Source organism: Mesoplodon bidens (assembly GCF_964165515.1).
Source record: "Mesoplodon bidens genome assembly, chromosome: 10".
NCBI classification, from domain to species: domain Eukaryota; kingdom Metazoa; phylum Chordata; class Mammalia; order Artiodactyla; family Ziphiidae; genus Mesoplodon; species Mesoplodon bidens.
Window position 1 is genome coordinate 2086174 of NC_138172.1, and position 16951 is coordinate 2103124.

The following is a 16951-nucleotide window of genomic DNA, read 5'->3' on the forward strand; positions in this document are numbered from 1 at the left end:
TTTTGTTTTGTTTTTGGTTCCCTTTGCTGTGCAAAAGCTTTTAAGTTTAATTAGGCTCCATTTGTTTATTTTTTGTTTTTATTTTCATTACTCTAGGAGGTGGATCCAAAAAGATATTTCTGCAATTTATGTCAGAGAGTGTTCTGCCTATGTTTTCCTCTAAGAGTTTAATAGTATCTGGTCTTACATTTAGGTCTTTAATCCGTTTTGAGTTTATTTTTGTGTATGGTGTTAAGGAGTGTTCTAATTTCATTCTTTTACATGTAATTGTCCAGTTTTTCCAGCACCACTTATTGAAGAGACTGTTTTTTCTCCATTTTATATCCTTGCCTCATTTGTCACAGATTAGGTGACCATAGGTGCATGGGTTTATTTCTGGGCCTTCTATCCAGATCCATTGATCTGTATTTCTGTTTTTGTGCCAGTACCATACTGTTTTGATTACTGTAGCTTTGTAGTATAGTCTGAAGTCAGGGAGTGTGATTCCTCCAGCTCTGTTTTTCTTTCTCAAGATTGCTTTGGCTATTTGGGGTGTTTTGTGTTTCGATACCAATTAAAAATTTTTTTGTTCTAGTTCTGTGAAAAATGCCATTGGTAATTTAATAGGGATTGTATTGAATCTAGATTGCCAAGGTGACTATCTATAAAAAGGTCTGCTTGAAAGCTGGCCCTTCACAGGTGTCTAGGAACTTGAATCGTTCTCTAATGAGAGTGGTTCCTGGGCCTGTTTCTGCCAACAGTACTGACCATGCTTTCCTTCAGGGCACCTGGCATATTGGGACACAGGCTGGGGGAGCCTAGTACCAGCCCCAATCAAAACCCTGGGTGCTAGGTCTCCAGTGAGCTCCCTGGTGGACAGTGCGTCACCTGAGTTGTCACAGTCAGTTGTGCAGGAGCTCAGTGCATCCTGGGACACACAGGAGGAGGCCATGGGGAGATGGCGCTTGTCCCCCTGCTTTGCCTCGCAGCCCTTTTCCCTTTGCAGGCTTTGCCTGGTCTCCTCTGGCCTTTGTGAAGCCCAGCTGTGGGTCTGACCACAGCTGAGTCCTGAGGTTCTCCTAGAGAATCACGGATCTGGGGGTGGCCCCGGGGCCACCGACTCAGCAGTGTTTTCCTGCTTTGTGGGTTGCCGTCCCTGTTTGTACAGTCCTTGTTTCCTCAAGTTGGTTTTTCTGTTTGTTTGGTCTCCATCGTCACATCTGTCTTAATCCCCTGGTTCGCTGCTCATAGGTAAGAGTGGGGGCCTCAAAAGCAGCCTTGGGTGCCGAGCGGGCTTGTGGGTTCTGAGCCTCATGCTGCGGTGGCCTGGGTGGGCTGGTGGTGGGGAGACCTCAAGGTCGATCTCTGGAGGTCTCTCCCAGTTGCCCGCCTGGAGGGTAAGGGTCTGGTAGCCAAGGGATGAAAAGGATGTGGGGTCTGCATTGGATGGTCTGTGAGCATTTGGTCACCTAATACATCTGGTTTGGATAGGAGCCGAATGCCATCAGCTGTCCCTCATTCCAGAGACCCTCTGGTTTTTTAATTTTTAAAATAGCAAGCAGAAAAGTAAAAATATCCTACAAAATATCCTACAGAATCGACTATTTTCTCTTGATGTACAGTTCTGTAAACTTCAATTCATGTGTGGATCAGTGTTCTCACCACCACAGTGAGGATATAGAACACCTCTATGACCGCAACCCCCAAACTCTTTTGTACTAGCCCTTTATGACCACATCTTCCCCACCCGCACTCCCGGCAACCGCAGATGTGTTTGTCGTGATAGTTTTAACTTTTGAAGATTGTCATACAGATGGGGTTATATATTGTGTAACATCCACACTAACAACCCCTGCTCCAGCAGGGAACAATACGTATAGCCTCCTTCACTCAGAACGATGCTGGCGAGATTCCTGCAAGCTAGAATTCATCCCTTTTTGCCTCTGAGTCGTATTCTGGAGCTGGATGTAACCCCAGTCTGTCTGTCCATTAACCCATGGAGGATGTTTAGGTTGTTTCTGGTTTGGGGCAATTATGAATACAGCTGCTAAAACATCTGTGTACGTGCTTTTGTGTGAATATAAGCCTTCAGTTCCTTAGGATAAATGCCCACAAGTGGGCTTCCCGGGCTCTGTGGAGAGGCTATGGCTGCATTCTCACCAGTGGTGTGCGAGGGTTCCAGCTGCTCCTTATCCTCCCCAGAACTTGGTATTGTCAGTGTTTTATTTTTAATTTTGGCCACTCTAATGAGTATGCAGTGTTATATCATCGGGGTTTACCATGCATTTCCCTGATGCAGAGTGATGTGGCGCATCTTTTAATCTGCTTATCTGCCATGTTATGGCCCCTTTGGTGAAGTGTCAATTCAAGTTTTTGCCCACATTTCAACTGAGTTCTTTTTTTTAAATAAATTTATTTATTTTTGGCTGCATTGGGTTTTCTTTGCTGTGCACGGGCTTTATCTATTTGTGGTGAGTGGGGATTACTCTTTGTTGCAGTGCGTGGGCTTCTCATTGCGGTGGCTTCTCTTGTTGCGGAGCGTAGGCTTCAGTAGCTGTGGCTCACTGGTTCCAGAGCTCAGGCTCAGTAGTTGTGGCGCACGGGCTTAGTTGCTCCGTGGCATGTGGGATCTTCCCGGACCAGGGTCTGAACCTGTGTCCCCTGCATTGGCAGGCGGATTCCTAACCACTGCGCCACCAGAGAAGTTCTCAACTGAGTACTTAGTTTTCCTGTTGTTGAGTTGAGAGTTTTAAAATCTATTCTGGATACAAGTCCTCTTTTGGATATATTATTTGCACATATTTTCTCCCAGTCTGTAGTCTGCCTTTTTATTCTCTTATTTTAATTTTGATGAAGTCCAAATTATACATTTTTGTTTTCTATGGATTGTGTTTTTGTGTCACATCTAAGAACTCTTTGCCTAACCCCTGGTGACAGGGGTTTTCTTCTTTATGTTTATAGTTTTACGTTTGGATCTATAGTCAATTTTGAGTGAATTTATGTATAAGGTTTAAGTTAATGTTCATTTTTTTGCATACACATGACTGTTCCAGCACCATTTGTGGAAAAGACTTTTTTTTCATTGAATTTCTTTTGCATTTCTGACAAAAATAAGTTGGCTGTACTGGTAGAGGTCTATTTCTGGATCCTTTATTCTTCTTTTTCAAAATTGTGTTAGCTCTTCCAGTTTCTTTGCCCTTTCATATAAATTTCAGAATCAGCTTGTCTCTACCTACAAAAACTTGTGCTAGGATTTTGCCTGGCTTTGCATTAAATCCATAGATCAGTCTGGGGAGAACTGACGTCTTACTGTGTTGAGCCTTCCAACCCCTGAATTCAGTGTGCCTCTCCATTAGTTTAGGTCTCCTCTTTTCTCTCTCATTAGTGTGTTGAAGCTCTCAGGACCCTGTATTCATTTGCCTGCACAACAAACTAACAGCCTCCCGCCAAGCAGTAGGGGAGGGGAGGGCACTTGGGCCGGGTGGCTTCTCGGGACTCGCAGCGGTTCCCTTGCTGGGCTGTTTCCTGTGACCCCTAGATCCAGAGATGCTGGGTCCTGCCAGTTCCTAAGTCTTTTGAGGATTTTGCAGAGAATGTGGCTGGTTCTCAGCTTCTCCATTACATGCTTGGGATTTGGCTTCCTCACCTGTGCTGTGTCTGCACCACTTGCTCGTCACTGTCCCAGCCCTCATGCTGGCTTCTGTTCTCTTCTCCTTGTCCTTGTATGTTTATGTCTTTTAAAAAAATTCCCTGTGGTTTTAGGGGAGTTCAGTGAGGGGTGTAACCATATGTGTGTGTTCAGTCTGCCACTTGAACCACATGACCTGATGTTTAGTTCATGTCCCCAGTGGGCTGAAGTTGCCCGCACAAGGGACCATGATGTCAGTGTCCCCGGCACCTAGCCCAGGGCCTGGTACAAACAGGAGCTCGGTGACCATCAGTCAAGCATGAGAGCCAAGGAACAGGACGTTTTGATACACTGTTTGTATCACAGTTCATCTGTTTGAAGAGGATTCCCCTCACTCAGATTTTCAGTTGCCTCCCCAGCTGCTGCCACTGCAAACAGATTACAGGTTGGGAACTTGAACTTGCCGGAGGGCAGGTCCAGGAGAGAAACGCAATGGGGGTTTCCTTCCACTCTTTTCTGTCTCATGGGGTTCCCCCACCCCATTCCTTGGAACAGAAAGAGAGCTCTGTCTCTCCATGCCTGGTGCATAATTCTGGGATTCAGGCTTCCTTTGCGTCTAGTCTGGGACATGCAGGAAGAGAATAAAACCCAGGAAACTCACTGGGTTTGGTCTCTTTCTCCAATCTGCCCACTGCCTTTTACTTTTCAAAAGCTGCTCCGTGCATCTCTCTAGGGTTTTTTTATTCTTTAATATTTATTTATTTATTTAGGCTGTGCCGGATCTTAGTTGCGGCACACGGGACCTTCGTTGTGGCATGAGGGCTTCTTAGTTACAGCATGTGGACTCTTAGTTGAAACATGCTTTCTGTTGTACTCAGTGGGAGGTGCAGGGTGGGTGTGCTTATTCCGTTTAACCAGATTTGAAAGCTCCTCTTTTATTTTTCTTTAGAATATCTATTCTTTTTATTAATATATTGTGGATACAAGTCCTTTGTCAGATATATATGCATTGTACATATTTTCTGCCCATCTGGAGCTTGACTTTAATTTTCTTAATAGTGTCTTTGATGAAGTCCATCTTATCAACTTTTTCTGTTATGATTAGTGCTTTTTGTGTCATATCAAATAAATCTTTTTTCCACCCCAAGTTTATGAAGATACTACCCTGTCTTTTCTTCTAGGAGAGGTATGATTTTAGCTTTTACGTTTAAGTCTGTGATTCCTTTAGAATTCATTGCATTTTCCTAACCATAAAAATGGTAAATTTCTTCATTTAGATTTTCTTTAATTTCTCTCTGCAATGTTTTGTAGTTTCCAGTGTACAGGTCTTACACATCTTTCATTTCTTCCTGAGCATTTTATGTTTTGATGCTGTTGTAGGTGATATTTAAAAATTTTCAGTTTTAGAATTTTCATTGCTAGTAAATAGAATTATGATAGTTTTGACCTTGATGATATACTTTTACTTTTTAAAAACCAAACAAATAGATTTATTTTATGTACCTGATCATTCTAATACCTGTGCCTTTGTACATCTGGTTTTGCTAGTGGTACCTTTTTCCCTTAGGTGTTTTGTGATTTTTACTATGATCCCATGTTTGATGGAACTTTCTCTGTGGGAATTCTTTGAGGCCTAGGTTGGAAGTGGATTTCTCCAGAAGGTTTTCTTAATTATTTCTGCCAGGTACCTGGGAGCCCTACCAACCCAGGATTATTTTTAAATAAAATTTCAGCATCAATGGTAAAAGAAATAATAAAATAAATAGTACCCTTGGAGTATGCATTCGGACCACACACTTGTGTAACGGTGAGCTTCTGATGATAAAGTTGTAGCATGCATAAGGTTTCCTGTTTCTGTCCCGACACAGCCCTGCCCCCCACCTCCAGCTCAGCCTGTGAGTCCTCTTAAACCCAGACCCAAGTTCTGCTTGGTCACTTTATATGCTAAAGCTGAGCCGTGCCAGCCCTCCAGATGCGTGTCTGGGAAACACGGATTCTCGGTTCTAAAAGCCACTCCTCTCCACACTTTCTGTGCTTGGCCATGGGGCGGGAAGAAGGCACAGGGCCTGTCCTCGTGGCACTGGCCATCCGGGGGAAGTAGTTGCTTCAGCTGCCAGCTCAGCGCTGTACACATGGCTCTCGGGCCTCACAGTGGCCTTGCAGAGTGGGCTCTGTCCTTGGGGTTTGTGAATGAGGAACCACAGGCCACAGGGGCTGCAGGGACTGCCGGGGGTGAGCCTGGGGCCAGGATTTGAGCCTGGAGGGGAGGGGGGCCGGCAGGGCGTGCCCGCGGCTGCGGCCGTGACCGCCGCCCCTGTTCTCTCGCAGCGGCTGTGCACACCCGTGTACTGCAGGTACCAGTTCCACAGGACCCCAGTGCACAGGACTGAGGGCCAGCCCCATGGGACCCACGTCTACTTCCAGGACATCAATGTCATCTTCCTTGGGGCCATGCACCCCAGCGACCTGAGGGAATACCTGGAGGGCCCCCCCATGGTGGTGGAAGTTCATGACCGGGACCGCAAGTCAGAGGGGTATTCCCGCAAGCCTGCCCTGTTTGGGGAGGACCCGCTGGATTCGTACCTCAACCTCCAGACCCTAATTTCCCCGGAAGAGACGGAGAACAACCCCTTTGAAACCCAGGATAAGATGTGGGACCCTTACGGGGTTGCCCAGGTCAGCTTTGCTGACCTCCTCCTTGGCCACAAGTACTTGAACCTGGCCGTCCCTGTCCACAGCTGCGAGCCCAAGGCCACGCGCCTCGGCCATGACAGAAGGCGCAGGAAGGTGGTGGGGTTGCGGGTGCCCGGAGACGGCCTGCAGCATGGCCCAATGCCCCCGGGCGACTACCTGGAGGCCAGCTGCCTGCTGAAGCTGCGGGTGGACGTGGCGGTGCCTCTACGGGCCTGGACTGAGGCCGTGGACGCCAATCCCACGGCCTCCCGGTTTGGCCGCGTCATCTTCGTGTTCACCTCCAGTAAGCCCTCACTCCTGCACGGCCTCCTGCAGGACATCACCGTGATCAACGCCGCGGCCCTGGGCCTGGACTCCTGCCAGCAGATCCTGTCCGCCTTGAAAATGCGGGCGAAGATCCAGGAGCGGCCAGACCTGGATGTGCTCACCGGCTTCCACCTGCTGGACGGGCGGGGCCACCTCCTCATCCTGGAGGGCTTGGCCGACCGGGGCCTGGGGCGGCTGTGGGAGAGCCACCAGAGCCGGTAGGTAGGTCGCCGCATTTCTGGGTGGGGAGGGGTGGCCGAGCTCAGGTTCCGTGATGCCGACTATGGGAGGGGCCTGTTGATTCGATGTCTCTCGGGGTTTGTATAAGGCACTTCACAGAGCTCAGCAACTGGGAGAGCCGCTTGCCTTTGGTTGAAGCAAAGACTTCAGGGGTATATGGAAGGGAGGCTGGTTCAGGAAACTGGGTCCTGCCTTCAGACTCCCGAGGCGCCCTCCCAGCCAGTGGGGAGCAGAGTGTCCTGCACGGCCCTGAGAGGAACACCACAAGGACACAGACATCAGCTCGTCCCGAGGGAGACGGGGCAGATTATCGTGAGGCTGGAGGGCTGCTTGTGCTGCAGAAGTCCCCTTCCCTGGAGGCCCGGGCGCCCCCGACGGCCGCCCCCTGGAGATGTTGCAGAGGCAACGGAAGTGTCCCTTTCTGGGCCGCAGCAGGTGGCCCCTCGTGGTCCTTCCGTTCTTTAGTTTTGGTGACGGGATAACTGTCTTTTTCTTCCATGATTTGCAGCTATTGTAGTTTGGATCAACAGGGCCTTCCTTCTCTACTCTGGAGGCGCCCCCGTCTGTTCTCAGAGCTCAGATGCCCCATGACTCAGATGCTGACAACAGCAGGGGGTCCGGATGTTGACTCTCTCCACCCAGGGCGGGGCCTGACTTGATGTGCTGATGGCCACGAGCATGGGGGCAGGGGAGGCAGGGAGGCTGCCTCATGGCTGGTTATCCTCCCAGGAGAACTGAAAGCATGTGTACCCACAAAAAGTGCACATGGACGTTCATAGCACTGTTATTCATAATAATCAGAAAGTGAGACAACTCAAATGTCCGTCAGCTGATGAGCAAAACATCCATACCATGGAATGATATTCAGCCATCAAAAAGGAATGAAGTATTGATACAGATACTTCAACATGGATGAACCTTAAAAACATTATGCTAGGGCTTCCCTGGTGGTGCAGTGGGTAAGACTCGTGCTCCCAATACAGGGGGCCCGGGTTTGATCCGTGGTCCGGGAACTAGATCCCTCATGCATGCCACAACTAAGAGTTGGCATACCACAGCTAAGGAGCCTGCGAGCTGAAACTAAGGAGCCCGCCTGCCGCAACTAAGGAGCCCGTGAGCTGAAACTAAGGAGCCCGCCTGCTTCAACTGAGACCTGATTCAACCAAAACAAGCAAACAAACAAAAACTCATTATGCTAAGTGACCTGGAGGGCATTGTGCTAAGTGAAATAAGACAGAGAAAGACAAACACTGTATGTTATCACCTACAAATGGAATCTAAAAAATAAACTAGTGAAGACAATAAAAAAAGAAACAGACTCACAGAGAGGACAAACTAGTGGTTACCAGTGGGGAGAGGGAAGGGGAGAGGGGCAAGATAGGGGTAGGGGAGGAAGAGGTACAGACTATTGCATATAAAATAAATAAGCTACAAAGATCTATTGTACAGCACAGTACAATATTTTGTAGTAACTATAAATGGAGCATAATCTATAAAAATTTTGAATCACTGTCGTACACCTAAAACTAATATTGTAATCAACTATGCCTCAATTAAAAATTATGCTAATAGGGACTTCCCTGGTGGCACAGTGGTTAAGAATCCGCCTGTCAGTGCAGGGGACACGGGTTTGATCCCTGGTCCAGGAAGATCCCACATGCCGCGGAGCAACTTAGCCCGTGCGCCACAACTACTGAAGCCTGCACGCCTAGAGCCCATGCTGCACAACAAGAGAAGCCACCAAAGTGAGAAGCCCGCGCACCACAACGAAGAGTAGCCCCCCACTCGCCGCAACTAGAGAAAGCCAGCGTGCAGCAACAAAGACCCACCGCAGCCAAAAATAAATAAATTAAAATTTTATGCTAATAAAAGGAGCCAGACATAAAAGGCTACCTATTATACGATTCCATTCATATGAAATGTCTAGAATAGTCAAGTCCATAGAGATAGATCAGTGGTTTCCAAGGTCCGAGAGGAGGGATGCAGGAGAAGTGGGGAGTGATGAAAATGTTCTAGGATTAGACGGTGTTTGTGGTTGCACAACATTGGGAGTATACTAAAACCGCTGAATTGTACACTTATTTTGGGGGGTATACTATTTTATTCAAATTTAAATTTCACCATCATATACTGAACTTAAGTATATGCTGGCCCTGTGTTTAGATTTTTGAAATAAAGGTGGACAGACAGCTTTAAGGATGCGATGTATTAAACACTGTACAATATATTAAACAATTAGAGAAAATCTAGGGGTGCTATAACTCTATATACCTTTGTACATTGAGTGGCGTTAAGTATAGGGACAAGCCCAGCACCTGGAGGAAAAGCCTGTTGAGGACCGAACAGAGGCCCTCGGCTGCTGTCAGAATCTCCCCTTGACCTTCAACAAACCAAGGAGTCTGTCCGTGTACAGAAACCACCGAATCCGGGGCAAACAGTAACAGGATAAATGTTAAGGAATTGGCTCTTGGCAGTTAGGACTCTGGGGGCCGGTGTGAAGCACGCGGGGCTGGCTAGAGCTGGGACCTGTTGCAGCTCAAGTCTGGGATCTGTAGGTCAGAGCAGCAATCGATTCTAAAGACAGAATGGTGAGTGCATTCTGCAAAAGCCCCCAGGGTTTGCCGACAAGTTCCTGGGATGCTCTCCTCAAATGGCAGGAATCGTACACTTCCAAAGAGTGAACTTCATGGTGTGTAGGAAAGAACTTGGCCTTGCCCAGGAGAGGTCTGGCTTTTGCCCTTGGCTTCTGGGAGGTGATCTGTGTCATGCCTGATAGGAGTGTCTTTGGTTAGGTTGGGGGCTGACCACACTGGATCTTAGGCTGAAGCCTCACCAGAGAGTCACAGGATGGAGGTTGGTGGGGCCGGAAAGACCAACAGTGTGACTTAGGGCAGGGGCTTTGGGTCATGCAGTGTCCTGGGCATGTTTTTGTGTGGATGCATACTTTCAGTTCTCCTGGGCAGATAACCAGCCACGAGGTAGCCTCCCCCTGCCCACCACCCCCTGCTGTGCTCTTGGCCATCAGCACATCAAGACATGCCCCCTCCTGACATGGAGACTCAGATTGCTATGTGGGCCATCATCAATCAATCAATCAGTCATTAATGGAGCCCCAATAAAAACTCCGGACACCAAGGCTAGGGGGAGCTACTCTGTGTAGTGATTCTTTCATCATCTTAAAAATACCTTTTCCAAAGAAAAAGTTTTGAATTTTGATAGAGTCCAATTTATTGATTATTTTTTCTTTTATACAGTATGCTTTTAGAGACATGTTTAAGAATTCTTCACAAAGCCTTAGGTCTTGAGTATTTTTTCTGTTTTCTTCTAAAAGATTCATGGCTTTATGGTTTACTTTTAAGTTTATGATTCATTTTGAGTTAATTTTTGTATAAAGTTCAAGGTTTAGATTGAGATTTTCCCTTTTTTTTTTGCGGTACGCGGGCCTCTCACTGTTGTGGCCTCTCCCACTGTGGAGCATAGGCTCTGTACGCACAGACCCAGTGGCCATGGCTCATGGGCCCAGCTGCTCCGCGGCACGTGGGATCCTCCCGAACCGGGTCATGAACCCGTGTCCCCTGCATTGGCAGGTGGACTCTCAACCACTGCGCCACCAGGGAAGCCCTGTTGGAAGATTTTTAATAGCAGTTTCAATTTCATTACTAGTGATTGGTCTGTTCATATTTTCTGTTTCATCCTGGTTCAGTCTTAGAAGGTTATACCTTTCTAAGAATTTGTCCATTTCTTCCAGGTTGTCCATTTTATTGGCATAGAGTTGCTTGTAGTAGTCTCTTAGGATGCTTTGTATTTCTGCGGTGTCTGTTGTAACTTCTCCTTTTTCATTTCTAATTTTATTGATTTGAGTCCTCTCCCTCTTTTTCTTGAGGAGTCTGGCTAATGGTTTATCAATTTTGTTTATCTTCTCAAAGAATCAGCTTTTAGTTTTATTGATCTTTGCTATTGTTTTCTTTGTTTCTATTTCATTTATTTTTGCTCTGGTCTTTATGAGTTCTTTCCTTCTGCTAACTTTGGGTTTCGTTTGTTCTTCTTTCTCTAGATCCTTTAGGTGTAATGTTAGATTGTTTACTTGAGATTTTTCTTGTTTCTTGAGTTAGGCTTGTATAGCTATAAACTTCCCTCTTAGAACTGCTTTTGCTGCATCCCATAGGTTTTGGATTGTCGTGTTTTCATTGTCATTTTTTCTAGGTATTTTTTGATTTCCTCAGTGATCTCTTGGTTACTTAGTAACGTATTGCTTAGCCTCCATGTGTTTGTGTTTTTTACGTTTTTTCCCCTGTAACTCATTTCTAATCTCCTAGCATTGTGGTCAGAAAAGATGCTTGATATGATTTCAGTTTTCTTAAATTTCCTGAGGCTGTATTTGTGACCCAAGATGTGATCTAGCCTGGAGAATATTCCATGCGCACTTGAGAAGAAAGTGTAACCTACTGTTTTTGGATGGAATGTCCTATAAATATCAATTAAATCTATCTGGTCTATTGTGTCATTAAAGCTTCTGTTTCCTTATTTATTTTCATTTTCGATGATCTATCCCTTGGTGTAAGTGAGGGTTAAAGTCCCCCACTATTATTGTGTTACTGTCGATTTCCTCTTTTATAGCTGTTAGCAGTTACCTTATGTACTGAGGTTCTCCAATGTTGGGTGCATATATATTGATAATTGTTATATCTTCTTCTTGGATTGATCCCTTGATCATTATGTAGTGTCCTTCCTTTTCTCTTGTAACATTCTTTATTTTAAAGTCTATTTTATCTGATATGAGTATAGCTACTCCAGCTTTCTTTTGATTTCCATTTGCATGGAATATCTTTTTCCATCCCCTCACTTTCAGTCTGTATGTGTCCCTAGGTCTGAAGTGGGTCTCTTGTAGACAGCATATATATGGGTCTTGTTTTTGTATCCATTCAGCAAGCCTGTTTCTTTTGGTTGGAACATTTAATCCATTCACGTTTAAGGTAATTATCGATATGTATGTTCCTATGACCATTTTCTTAGTTGTTATGGGTTTGTTTTTGTAGGTCCTTTTCTTCTCTTGTGTTTCCCACTTAGAGAAGTTCCTTTAGCATTTGTTGTAGAGCTGGTTTGGTGGTGCTGAATTCTCTTGAGTTTTTGCTTGTCTGTAAAGCTTTTGATTTCTCCCTCGAATCTGAATGAGATCCTTGCCGGGTAGAGTAATCTTGGTTGTCGGTTCTTCCCTTTCATCACTTTAAGTATATCATGCCACTCCCTTCTGGCTTTTTAGAGTTTCTGCTGAGAAATCAGTTATTAACCTTATGGGAGTTCCCTTGTATGTTATTTGTTGTTTTTCCCTTGCTGCTTTCAATAATTTTTCTTTGTCTTTATTTTTTGCCAATTTGATTACTATGTGTCTCGGCATGTTTCTCCTTGGGTTTCTCCTGTATGGGACTCGCTGCGCTTCCTGTACTTGGGTGACTGTTTCCTTTCCCATGTTAGGGAAGTTTTCAACTATAATCTCTTCAAATATTTTCTCTGATCCTTTCTCTCTCTCTTTTCCTTCTGGGACCCCTATAATGCAAATGTTGTTGTGTTTAATGTTGTCTCAGAGGTCTCTTAAGCTGTCTTCATTTCTTTTCATTCTTTTTTCTTTAGTCTGTTTTGCAGCAGTGAATTTCACCATTCTGTCTTCCAGGTCACTTATCCATTCTTCTGCCTCAGTTATTCTGCTATTGAGTCCTTCAAGTGTAGTTTTCATTTCAATTATTTTATTGTTCATCTCTGTTTGTTTGTTCTTTAATGCTCCTAGGTCTGTGTTAAACATTTCTTGCATCTTCTTGATCTCTGCCTCCATTCTTTTTCTGATGTCCTGGATCATCTTCACTATTATGGTTCTGAATTCTTTTTCTGAAAGGTTGCCTATCTCCACTTCATTTCGTTGTTTTTTGGGGGGGTTTATCTTGTTCCTTCATGTGGTACATATCCCTCTGCCTTTTCATCTTGTCTGTCTTTCTGTGAATGTGGTTTTTGTTCCACAGGCTGCAGGATTGTAGTTCTTCTTGCTTCTGCTCTGGTTTGCATTTTTAAAAGGTTTTTTTTACATTCCCTTTCTGATATTATTGGTGTAAAGAAATGCCACCAATTTCTGTATGTTAATCTTGTATCCTGCTACCTTGTTGAATTAATTTATCAGTTCTAGTAGTTTTTGTGTGGTGTCTTCAGGGTGTTCTATATGTAGTATAATATCATCTATATATAATGACAGTTTTACCTCTTCCCTTCCAATTTGGATACCTTTTTTTTTCTCTCATCTGATTGCTGTGGTTAGGACTTTCAGTACTGTGTTGAAGAGAAGTGGTGAGAGTGGGCATTCTTGTGTTGTTCCAGATTTTAGGGGAATACTTTCAACTTTTCACTATTGAGCATTATATTGGCTGTGGGTTTGTCATAAATAGCTTTTACTATTTTGAGATATGTTCTCTCTATACCCACTGTGGTAAGAGTTTTTATCATGAATGGATGTTGAATTTTGTCAAATGCTTTTTCTGCATCTATTGAGATTATCATGTGGTTTTTGTCTTTTCTTTTGTTTATGTGGTGTTTGTGTCAAGTTATTTTTTTGTCTTTTCTTTTGCTGTTGTGGTGTATCAGACTGATTGATTTGTGTATACTGAACCATCCTTGTGAACTTGGGATGAATCCCTCTTGGTCATGGCGTATGATCTTTTTTACGTGTTGTTAGATTTGGTTTGCAAATATTTTGTTGAGAATTTTTGCATCTATATTCATCAAAGATATTCACCTGTAATTTTCTTTTTTTGGTGGTATCTTTGTCTGGTTTTGGTATCAGGGTGATTGTGGTTTCACAGAATGTCTTTGGGAGTGTTCCCTCCTCTTCAATGTTTTGGAAGAGTCTGAGAAGAATCTGTATAAGTTCTTCTTTGTATGCTTGGTAGAATTCGCCTGTGAAGCCATCTGATCCTGGACTTTTGTTTGTAGGAAGTTTTTTATTACAGGTTTGATTTCACTTCTAGTGATTGGTCTGTAGAAATTATCTATTCTTGATTAAATTTTGGTGGGCTGTATGTTTCTAGACAATTCCATTTCTTCTAGGTTGTCAAATTTGTTGGCATATAATTGTTCATAGTATTCTCTCATGGTTTTTTGTATTTCTGTGGTATCAGTTGAGATTTTTCCTTTTTCATTTCTTATTTTGTTTATTTGGATTCTCTCTCTCCTTGGTGAGCCTGGCTAGAGGTTTGTCAATTTTGTCATTTTTGTTTACCCTTTCAAAGAACCAGCTTTTGGTTTTGTTGATTTTTTTTCTAGTTTTTAAAAAAAATCTCTATTTCTTCCCTGATCTTTATTATTTCCTTCCTTCTGCTGACTTTAGGTTTTGTTTGTTCTTCTTTGTCTAATTCTTTTAGGTGGTAGGTTAGGTTGTTCATTTGAGATTTTTCTTGTTTTTGATGAAGGCCTGTATTGCTATGAACTTTCCTCTAAGAACTGCTTTTGCTGTGTCCCATAGATTTTGTATGGTTGTGTTTTCATTGTCCAGGAAGGTGGTGGCTGTGGCTCTTGACCACTCCTGGCGCCTGGGCAGGTGTGTCAGTGGCCCACGACCAGTCTTGTCCAGGAGGGAGTTGGTGGAGGCTCACAACCACTCCTGGGTTCCGGGCAGGAGTTGGTGCAGTCCCTCAACCTCTCCTAGGGTCTGGGAGGGTTTTAGTGGGGGCTTGCGACCACTCCTGGCATCAGGGTTGGTGGCGGTGGAGGTCTGCAACTGCCCCTGGAGCCTGGGAAGGCAGTGCCTTGCCCTCTGGGAGCACACATACAGGGAAAAAAGGTTATAGTCTAGGTCCCACCTCTCCCCTCCTACACCACCCAAACAATGCTGACTGGCCTCCGAGGCGGCTCAGGCTTCCTCCGCTTATACCCCCAGCCGTGGTGGCACTGGATTCCTCCCCCCCACCCCCCAGTCTGTCTCTACATAGCCAACCCCAGTCCTCTCCCTGGTTCTGATCTCTGGAGCCCAAGTTCCAGAACCCAGCCCCTGCCAGCACTGGGGACATGCATGTCAGGCTGCGGAGTGCAGGTCTGCAGTACTGACCATCTGTGCAGTTCTCCCTCTGCTCTGGCTGCCACAAACTGACTGCTGCATTCTTCTCAGAGGCTCTGAAGCTCCCCTTCTGTCCTGGCAGATATCCCTGCTGGTGAGGGGGCTTCCCAGGGTGCATGAACCTTTCCTCTTTCACAGCCCCCTCCCAGGGGTGCAGGTCCCATCTGGATACCTTTCTCACTTTCTTTTTCTTTTTTCCTACCTGGTTACATGGAGATTTTCTTGCCCTTACAGCAGTCTGAAGTCTTCTGCCAGTGTTCAGTAGATATACTGTGAGAATCGTTCCACATGTAGATGTATTTTTGTTGTAGATGTGGGAGAGAGTGAGCTTTGTGTCCTACTAGTCTGCCATCTTGATCAGTCTCGTGTTTTCTTTTAGCAATTAGCATCCTTTCTTTTCAACTGAAAGAAGACCCTTTAACATTTTTATAAGGCCAGTTTGGTGGTGATGAACTCTGTTAGTTTTTCTTATCTGGAAAACTCTTTTATCTCTCCTTCAATTCTGAATGATAACTGCCTGGTAGAGTATTATTTGTTGGAAGACTTTTTCTTTTGGCACTTTGAATATATAGTGCCATTCCCTTCTGGCCTACAAAGTGTCTGCTTAAAAATCTGCTGATAGTCTTACGGGAGTTACCTTGTGTGTAACAAGTTGTTTTCCTCTTGCTGCTTTTAAGCTTCTCTCCTTGTCTTTAACTTTTGACCTTTTAATTATAATGTGCCTTGGTGTGGGTCTCTGGGCTCATCTTATTTGGAATTCTGTCTTGATGTGAATTCTGTTTCTCTTTTGCCCTATGTGAAGGGGTCATTCAGCTAATTTTTAGTTTTTGTTTTTACATTTTTTCCCCCCAGAGGAAATTGTTCCATATGTAGCTGTAGATTTGGTGTGTCCTTGGGAGGAGGACCTTCCTCCCAAGAAGATCTTCCCAAGGAAGATCTTCCTCCATCACCATCTTGAAATGGAACCTAGGTTGAGTTTTTGTTTTGTTTTGTTTTGCCTACATATATCTAATTGCTACAGCATCACTTGTTGAAAATATTATCTTCCTTTATGGAATTGCTATTGCATCTTTATAAAAAATCGGTTGGTCATAATTGTATGGATCTATTTCTGGGTTCTCAATTCTGTTCCATTGATCTCTGTGTCAGTCCCTTCACCAATACTACACAGTCTTGATTACCATAGCTATATAATCAAAGTCAGGCCACTTTATTATTCTTTTTCAAAGTTGTTTTTGTTGTTCTAGATCCTTTGCCTTTTCATATAAATTTTACAATCTGCTGTATGTATCTACAAAACATCTTTCTAGAATGTTGATAGAAATTATGCTGAACCTATATATCATTTGGAGAGAACTATTTGAGCCTTCCAATCCATGAATATGGTATGTTACTCCACTTATTTAGATTTTTAAAAATGTCTTTCATCAGCATATTCCGCATACAAGTCCTGTACATATTTGGTAGATTTATATCTGAGTATTTTATTTTTTGAGTGATTTTTAAATGGTTCTGTATTTTTTATTTCAGTTTCCAGCTGTGCATTGCTTGTATATAGAAATATAATTGATTTTTCTATGTTGATTCTACAGCCTTGCTAAGCTCTCTTATTGATTTGAGGAGTTCTGTTTGATTGTTTGTTTTTGGTAGATTCCTTGGGATTTTCTACACTGACCAAGATGTCATCTGCAAATAGCAATAGTTTAATTCCTTCCTTTCCAGTCTGTATATCTTTATGTCCTTAGTGTGCTAGCTAAGACTTGAAGTACTAGTTTATATAAGAGTTTTCACATCCTTGCTTTGTTTCTGGTCTTTGGTGGAAGCCAGTCTTTCCCCATTACGTGTAGGTTTTTTGTAGATGTCCTTTATCAACTTGAGGAAGTTCCACTCTATTCCTTATTCGCTGAGAGTTTCCTAATTTGCTGGCTCACACAATTCACAAAAATCAATCCCAGACAGAGTAAAAACTTACTTGAAATAATTATGGACTCACAATAAGTTGCAGAAATCAT

General features: G+C 44.1%; 1 protein-coding gene across 1 annotated transcript in view; it reads left to right on the plus strand.

Moving 5' to 3' along the window:
- CFAP92 (cilia and flagella associated protein 92 (putative)) overlaps window positions 1-16951 on the plus strand; it is a 172239-nt gene that overhangs the window by 29278 nt on the left and 126010 nt on the right. The window contains 1 exon segment of the mRNA XM_081246471.1: window positions 5936-6825. Coding sequence (XP_081102597.1) covers window positions 5936-6825 — 890 coding nt within the window.